Consider the following 8,854-nt stretch of genomic DNA (forward strand, 5'->3'; position numbering starts at 1 on the left):
TTACCTGGTATTTGCGAAGGCTCGAGCCCACAGACCACTGGGTTCATAGGGGCAGGAACCCTGGTGTTGGAGTTCTGGAGCCCTGGCAGTTAGAATAATAGAATGTTAAGATCTTGGGTGCCTACATCTCAGGACTCCAGGTTCTTATTTTCATAGAATGTAAGAAGCACAGACTCTTCAAATAATGGGGCGTTACAATAGAGGCTCTGATTTTCTTAGAACACAAAGCTCTGCTTGTTCTTGGAACCACACACTGGGGCCTTGCTATATGACAGTTTCTCAGTTGGCAGGGAGTTTTTAGAGCATGAAGCCTTGGGTCCTTGTTACTGAGACTCTTTCTTTCTTTCTTTCTTTCTTTCTTTCTTTCTTTCTTTCTTTCTTTCTTTCTTTCTTTCTTTCTTTCTTTCTTTCTTTCTTTCTTTCTTTAAAAAACCTTCCTTCCTTCCTTCCTTCCTTCCTTCCTTCCTTCCTTCCTTCCTTCTTTCTCTTTGTTTCTTTCTTCTTACACTTTTTTGTGCTTTGATAGCCCTTACGGTGTGTGCATGGGGGGAGTGCTGGGGTCAGGGACTGACTGTAGCCTGAGGCACCTCTGGAGGAGGGCCAGCCCAGGAATAGCCAGTGAAGGAAAGCTGGGCAGCCTGTGAGCTACAGCTGTCCAGGCAGGGCTGGGTGGGACTCTGGACAGCCACTCTTGGCTGGGGACCAGCCTACCCTCCTCCATCCACCCAGCCTGTCAGCCAGGGCTCAGGAGGAAGTATCCTAGGGCTGGAATCAGGGCAGACCCCAGCCCCACAAGGTCCTGCAGACTGGAAGGCAGGAGGCACAGTGAGAAGAGATGGGATAGGTAGAGGCATAGAGGATGAGGAGTGGGTTCAGTGAGGGGGTGGGGCTCAGTGGGGGGATGGGGTTTAGTGAGGGGATGGGGCTCAGTGAGGGGTGGGGCTCAGTGAGGTGATGGGGCTCAGTGAGGGGATGGGGCTCAGTGAGGGGATGGGGTTTAGTGAGGGGATGGGGTTCAGTGAGGGGATGGGGCTCAGTGAGGGGATGGGGCTCAGTGAGGGGATGGGGCTCAGTGGAAGTTGCTGAAGAGTTTCTCATACTGTACTCTCTGCTCTGCCCCAGGCTCCTAAGGATGATAGTTGGGGTTAGGGGAGTCCAAGCACCTTGAACCCATTTACCTGTCCCTGGGGTAGGCTAAGAGCCAAGAGCTCCTTTTCCTACCTCTGCCCAAAGCTGAGAAGGTTGGTAGAGCTGCTGAGAAAGCTGGAATCTGCCCCTCCTTTTGCTCATCTTCCTTCCTGGTTTCCATGGGAATTGTGGCTCAGAATAATCAGAGTTTGACAGGATGGTGCTGTAGGAGGAGTCAGCATCAGGCAGAGCCATCTCACAAGGGAGGGGGTTGGCTTTGAAGAAAGTGAGCTCCCTGTTTCTGGGAGTGTGCAAGCAAAGGCTGGATCACCAGTCAGGGTGACTTCAGAAGGGGGCTTCCATGGGGAAAGGTGGTCAGGAGGCCTCTTCTCTGGGACAACTGGGCTTTGTGTGATTGGCCCAGGTGGCCCCACCTTCCAGACATCCCTGTGCCTCATTATAGGGGTCCCAATGCCCTGGGATCTTCCCGAGGAGCATCAGGTCTGATGGGGGAGGCACACAGGGAGGCAAATACAGTTGGGCAAGTCCTACATAGGGGGAAAGACCAGGCCGGTAGGGAGATTTTCCCACTGATTTGTATGGCTGATAGATGTCTTTTTGATCAAATCCTCTGGGTCGAGCTTTGTTCTAGATGCTGGGGCCACAGAAATGAGCAAAACAGAGAGTACTGTCCCCTGGAGCAGACAGTATAGTGAGAAGGCTGAGCACCTGGCAGGAGTGTGGGGGAGTAATGGGAAGAGCTGGCTCGAGGACTGGTGGGCGGGATGTATGGCCAGAAGGCAGAGTTTGGGTGTAGCAGGAAAGGAAGTTTTTCAGGGGGCGGGGTGGTGGTGGGTGTGTGTTAAAGCCTTTGAAGTCCAGGACCAGGGCTCTAACTTTATCCTGTGGGCAATGGGGAGCCATGGGGGTGAGGCAGGCTCAGGCTTGGGTGAAGAAAAGATGACTCCAGCAGATATGGATGTCCGTGAAGGAGGCATGGGGGCAGGCGTGCCCACCTGTGCCTCTCTGTGTAGGAGCCGTGTAAGCATGTATATAGGGAGGGATGTGTTTCTGTGTGTAGGACTAAGAGTAATATGTATCTGTGGAAAGACAGTAAGTGTATGATTGTGTATGGCCTGGGGCAGCCTTGTGTGGCAGAAAGATCTTAGGGTTTATGGATGATAAGAAGCAGATACTAAGGCCAAAGGTGTGCCAAGTCCCCTGAACCTCAAACCTAAAGTGAGCCAGCAGGTCCTGGATTAGTCCTGGACTAGAATCATAGGTTCCCTTCCTCTTCCAGGGTCATGGAGCCAGCCATCTGCTGCTGCAGACAAGACAAATGTGTATGGAAATAACTTGGAAATGATATGGAAATGAATGAGACCTGTGGCTGACCCACCCCAACCCCCTCATCCCATGGGCCTGTGTTCTTTCATACTCAGAGCTGCTGCAGGGGCTCTCGGAGTGGGCCCTGACCACCCAAAGCCCAAATCCATATTGCCCCCAGTACCTGCCTGCGGCCAGATTCTTTCCCTGTGAGGGAAACCCCCACATCTGGAGCCACAGCCAACAGACACATAGAGCTGACCTGGGCTAGTGGCTACAGGTAGCTCCTCTGTTTGGTGTGAATTTGGATACACACAAACTCACACATATGTATACACATTCACACATGAATGCATATATGTGCCATACTTGGACACTTATGCACACACACAACTGTACACATATCTGCATGTGTGCATACATGTTCACATCTGTACATGGACACATACCTGTTTGCATACACACATATGCACATTCTGTAGATACACGTGTACACACACTTGTTCAGCTATACCATGGAAGTATCACACATCTTCACAAAGATACAAATTTACAAACCTGTACTCATACCCTCTTCCTCCCTCATCCATATCATGCTTGTGGACTTACACACATGTACACATGTGTAAGCTACCTAAGGGTGACTCACACCCCATGGCCTTTCCAGGGCTGAAGTGTTGAGGACAGGCTCTAATGGACCCAGAACCCTCAGAGATGTTAGCTTCCTCCAGGATGCTTCTTGGATTGTCCCTTTGCAGGGCCCCTTGGATGGTGGAGCCCTCTTTTAGACCATGGGCTCCACTCCAAGTCATGGAGAGACTGAGTCACACACACTCTCTCCTGAGGAGCCTTCTATACTACAATCTGGTCCTTGCTCAGTCCTTGGGCCTAGCGTGCCTGAGCAGGCTTGCCTGCTCAGGAGAGCTGCCTTCTGCCCAGCTAGGCCTACCTGGATCCTGCCTCTCTCTACATGAGCTGCCTGAGCCCTCAAAGAGATCCAGGCCAACCTTCACAGCTCCTGAGAAGTCCGAGGCCAGAGAGGGCCAGAGCTTTGCCTGAAATCACCCAGCATGTCAGGGTAGGGCTGAGGTTTGAACGAGAGCTTCCAGTAGTCTGGTCATGGTTAACAGCAACAGGATAGATGCATGTCAGGCACCTGACAGGCTCATGGAAGGACACGTGGTTATGGGGGATGGGAGCAGATCTGGGCTCTACTGAGGGTGTGCTGATGCCACACTCTCAGATGGAGAGATGGCAAGCAGGAAAGTCTGCACACCTGTCCTGGGTGAAGACATGCTTTGTAAGCAGTGGCCCAGAGTTGTCATTATTAGGAACGAGGGAGGGCCAATTCCTGGACAGGGCCTGAGGGCAAGTGGGCCTAGTACCCAGGCTCTCAGCTGAGTCACCTTTTCCGAAAATACTCACTCTGAGGTAGATGGGCCACTGGGCAGCTTAGAGTCACCCATAAAGTGGGGAGAAGAAAAGAGGTGACAGGAGGGGCTGGGCCAGTCATTCCTGTGGCGGAGATAAGCAGAGGGTTCCGAGACTGGGAATGGAGGACCCGCAGTCACTGCATCGTTAGGGACCGGAAGAGAAGTGGGAAAATCTATTTTTCTCACATGCCTTTCTTCAAGAGATGGAACATGAATTTAAGGCATAGATTGGAGTCAGACAGCCTAAGTTTGAATTTTGGCTCCATTACTTACTAGCTGTGTGACTAGGCAAGTTACTTAGTCTCCCTGGGCCTCAGTTTTCCTTATCTGTAAAATGAAGCTAACAATAGATCCTACCTTATACTGCTGTTAAGATTAAATGTGAGGCACATCGTAAGTGCTTAATAAATGTTAAAGCCCCTCATAGAACCCCTAGCCACAGATGTATACACTCAGTCCTTAGGAGCCATCCCTGATCCTCGATACCATGAGACTGAGATCAACCAGGGACAAGATGCATAATCAAGGGTTTGTAAACCTGGCAGCAAATTAGAATCACCTGGGAACATTTAAAAATATCTGAGATTTGGGGGGTGTCCAAGGCATGAGCCAAGGTGAGAATCCAGCTCAGAATCACAGAATATAGAGTTGGGGGAGTGGAGAAGTCCTAGTCTTGGAGCAAGGGTCACTTTCTGGCCATGAGAAATCAGGCGAGGCCTGTCACCTTGCCACCTCAAGGAGCCTGGTTGCCTCTTCTGAGAGGGGACTAATTGAAGGGGACTAATTGAAGAATTTCAAGGATTACATGAGGAGATGTTTGTGAAAGTGCTCTGTACTCTGCCGAACAACACAAAAAGGAGGAGGAGGAGGAGGAGGAAGAAAAGAAATTTGTTTATTGAATCTGTGTTACCATTTCACAAATGGGACAAGTGAGGTCCAGAGAGGTGCAGTAGCCTGCCCAGAATCACACAGCAAGTCTATGACAAAGTTAAGATTCACATCCTCTGAGGAGTGCTTAAATCTGAAGGAGTGACACAAAACAAATCTCTCTGAGTTGAGGGAGGCACAGACCATGTTCCTGGGGCCCCAGCTATTGAGCTGTAGAATGAGAGACCAAGTAAGTCTTAAGAGGTAACTTCTCAAGAGGGGTACTGTGGAGATTCTGCCTAGAGCTGGGAGCCCGGGAGATGGCAGCTGTGCCTGGCCAGGGTTGGCTCTTGACTGAGGGATCTGAGATGGGCTCAGATCCCTCAGTCAAGAGAACCAATGTCTCTTGCCAATACCCTCCTGGTTACCTGTGTCCCACCAAGGCTGCCCGAGCCTAGGACTGACCTGGTGACAGGTGCTAGGGATTAACCAAGAGATTTGTGCACTAGGCTCAGACTCACTCTTTACAATAAGCCCTTACATTGGTCACCCTCTCTATAGAGCAAGAAACTGAGGCCATAAAAGGGAAGAGAGGCCGTTCTCTGGGCTAGAACCTTTACACATCTTAGCCCATGTAATGTTTTTTATAGTGTTAATAAGTAGGACAAATGGCCCCCAGTTTGAAGTTGCAGTAAAATACATTGACTTGGTCTGGATCACTTAGCGACAGAGATGCTTCTCCATCCCTCCCCATGCCTCCAGGCATGACTCCCAGGAAAGACACATCAAGGGGAACTCATAGGACTAAGGTAGCCTCCTGGAGGAGGTGTGCCTCTGCCTGGCCCCTGAATGATAAGTAGACTGACAGGATGTGGAGGGCACTGAGGTGGGTGGGGGGATGGCACGGGTAAGGCCTGGAGGTGAGAATGAGTCATTCACCCATCTGAGGAGAGCAGGAAGTATAAATTTAAGGAATGGTGGCGAGAGGGTCAAGGCTGGAAAAACAAGCCAGTTCTAACTTATAGAGTCTGCCATGTCGGGCTGAGGTGTTGGGCTTTATTGTCCTGGTGGTAGAGAGTCACTGCAGGTGTTTGAGAAGAAGCCACATGTCCAGAGCTGGGCCTCAGAAAGAAAGGTGGGAGAAATCCTGTCATGAAAGAGCTCCTCCTGGGCTGGTGGCACAGCCTATGTGCCAGGTGCCTGGACTGTGTCCAGGACTGGGCTCAGTGACTCAACATTGAGGAAATCACTCCCCAGGGAGAAAGGGCCCAGATGAATCAGCCCAGTGAGGTGGGAGGCTGGGAGGCTGGGGGCTCACTGAGTCACCCTTCAAAGGGGGAGAGGAGAGTTGCAGAGAGAGGGGTCTACAGCGCAGTGGGAGGGATTCAGATCAGACCACAGCAAGGGCCTTTCAGCATTGATTCTTCTGGCAGTCTTGAGAAAGAGATGGGAAAACTGAGGCCCGGAAACCGAGGAGGGGATCTGACCAAGGTCATGCAGCAAGTCGCTGGCAAAGGCCAGGCGCACCCTCCATTCCAGACACGTCCCACCGCGGCAACTGATCTTATGCCAAGAGGCTAGGAACCTGGTGCATCCAGGCAGTGAGCTGATGCGGGTGACCCTCCCCGCTCCCCGCCCCCCAGGCGGACGGCAAATAGGGCCGGGCTGCGCCGCAGCGATGGGACAGCAGAGGGCGCAGGAGCGTCACGGCTGTAGCAGGCGCCTGAGCGCAGAGGCAGCTCTGCGGAGAACTGCGCTCCGGACGCGCGGGTCCCACCGCAAAACTGTGGATTGTGTGGCACTGGGGCCTGCACTCTCTCCGGCTTCCGAGGACGCCAACGCAGACCTGCCTGCCCAGTGTTGGGGTCCCAGTGCTCCTACCCACTACTCAGAAGTGGTGCGCCTATCCGTGTTTGCGCTCGTGTCTGTGCGCACGTGTCTCCCTCACAGATTTGCTACTGTTCCCAGGGCCTGTCCGTCTCGGATCGACCTCTAAAATTCTCCCTGACGTCCCCCCTTTTTCCTGGAAGAGGAGAAATCCCAGAGCTCCTTGTATTATGTCAGCGGCACCTTCCCCTCTTTTCCACCCCCGCACCCTCTTTCACTGCGCTGGGCTCTGGCTTGGCTCCAGGACTTTTTTAAGTGGTGGGGGGAGAGGATATGCCAGGACTGGAGAGGGGCTCTGAGAGGCCACCCCTGCGAGATAGTGAAAGGAGTGGCAAAGAGGCAAGAGAAGGGAGCGGAGGCTGGGGGCCGGCTACCTGGCGGGGATCCTAATAGCGGACGAGCTGGAAGACTTGAGAGCGGAGAGATGAGGGAGGTGAGATCTGGTGGGGGATCTGATGGGGTCCGAAGATCGGACTAGCTGAGAGGTGCTGTCCAGGGTTGCGGGGAAGTGGGCGGGGCTCGGTGGCCAGGGGGCGGGGAGTGGGCGGTCCGGGGCGGGGCCCAGGAGGACAGTCGCGCGGACCTAGGGAAGCTATCGCGGACGCACTGACCCAGCGCAGCGGCGGGGCAGACGGACAGGCGGGCGGGTGGCTGCGAGCATGGTTCTGGTGCTGCACCACATCCTCATCGCTGTTGTCCAATTCCTCAGGCGGGGCCAGCAGGTCTTCCTCAAGCCGGACGAGCAGCCGCCGCCGCCATGCGCCGACAGCCTGCAGGTAGGGGGGCCCCCACCCGCGCTGGGCACGCGGAGAAGCGGGTGTCCGGCAGCGCCCAGCCGGGTCCTCCGCGGAGCGTGCAGTCGCCGACTTCATGGTCCACCCCGCCCCTGTGCTCTCCTCAGAGTGGGGACCCCTCCCCTAGTTCTGATTGCAGCCCAGTCCGGGAGCCCATGAAGCCCCAGCTCACAGTCCAAACCTCGCCTCAGACTCTGATCCAGGACCCTACCCCAAGCACTGAACTCCCAATCCACACCAAGAGCTCTGTACAAGTCCGTAACCCCCTGCCTCCCCGGTTAGTGGAGGACCCCTGCCCAGCCAGACCCCTGAACTGCCACTACATATATCAGACTCCAGGCACACCAGAGCACTCGAGCCCCTTGCTCTCAGCCAGGACCCCACCTCCGAGCTGGGCCTCACCCTAAGCTTCTGAACCTCCACTCTGCAGCTTCATCTGTTCCCCAAAACGGATTCCCACTCAAACATCTGGACTTCAGTCCTCACCTGGGCCCCTACCCTCGGGTCCAAACACCTTACATTATGGTTTCTCTTTCTTCTGCAGGACCCACCTCCAACCTTGTTCCTGCTTTCCCTCCTTCCTTACTGTATAGAAGCTACCTAGTCTTTTCCACCTAGTCACACTGTCTCCTCCTGTTTCTCTCTGGGTGTGGTGGTCCCACTTTATTCTCCAGTTTCTCCTCTGGCGTCTCTGAGTCTTTCTGGATGTCCTCTCTTTCTGCTTCTGTTTCTCTTGTTTGGCCTCTTTTGCCCATGTGCCCGCCTCTCTTGGTCTGTCTGTCATTCCCCCCCATCAATTTCTCTAGGTCTCTCTCCCTGTGGTCATCCCTTCCCCATATACCTGCCTCTGCTTTTGGGTGAGGAGGGGTCAGACTCAGAATGCTGGGCCGGTTGCCCAGGTCTCCTTCCCTCCCATGTTGTCAGGCATGGCATCGTGTGGGCGCTGGTGGAAGGGACTAAACATGGAATGCGCAGCCCTTGGGTGGTGTCCAGGGATCTAAGGCAGGTGGGGGTGGTACACTGGAGCACTGGGGTTCATAACTTATAAATCCCCTCATCCCTGCTGCCCTGGTCTTGACGGGGGGCAGTTGGGATTTGGGGATGGGGGAGGAGAGGAATAAACTGCAATCTGTTGTCAGTCACCTGTGGTGGGAGGTGTCCAAGGCTGGGTGACTCTGAGGTGTGTGTTTGTGTAGGGCAGGCTGGGTTGCATGTGTTGGGTGTGCCTTTCGTGTGATCATGTGTGTTGTTTCATGTAGCATTGCATGCATCATCGTGCGTGGGATTATTTGGGGGCATTCTCAGGGGCTTATGGTGAGTGTAAGGATTGTGAGTGTATGATGTTGCATGACATGTGTGGCTAGGGAGGCTGTGTTGTGGGTGTGGAGTGGCAGCTGTATATATATGACTGGTGTGTGT

General features: G+C 53.7%; 1 protein-coding gene across 1 annotated transcript in view; it reads left to right on the forward strand.

Moving 5' to 3' along the window:
* The first annotated feature begins 7,300 nt into the window (after positions 1-7,300).
* The window catches only part of PDE2A (phosphodiesterase 2A), a 61,248-nt gene continuing 59,694 nt past the window's right edge, over positions 7,301-8,854 (forward strand). Inside the window, exons 1-2 of the mRNA XM_025051580.1 lie at positions 7,301-7,417; positions 7,543-7,693. Coding sequence (XP_024907348.1) covers positions 7,301-7,417; positions 7,543-7,693 — 268 coding nt within the window. The remainder of the gene's footprint in view (positions 7,418-7,542; positions 7,694-8,854) is intronic.

This window comes from Pteropus alecto, unplaced genomic scaffold (genome assembly GCF_000325575.1).
Source record: "Pteropus alecto unplaced genomic scaffold, ASM32557v1 scaffold468, whole genome shotgun sequence".
In the NCBI taxonomy this organism is placed as follows: Eukaryota; Metazoa; Chordata; class Mammalia; order Chiroptera; family Pteropodidae; genus Pteropus; species Pteropus alecto.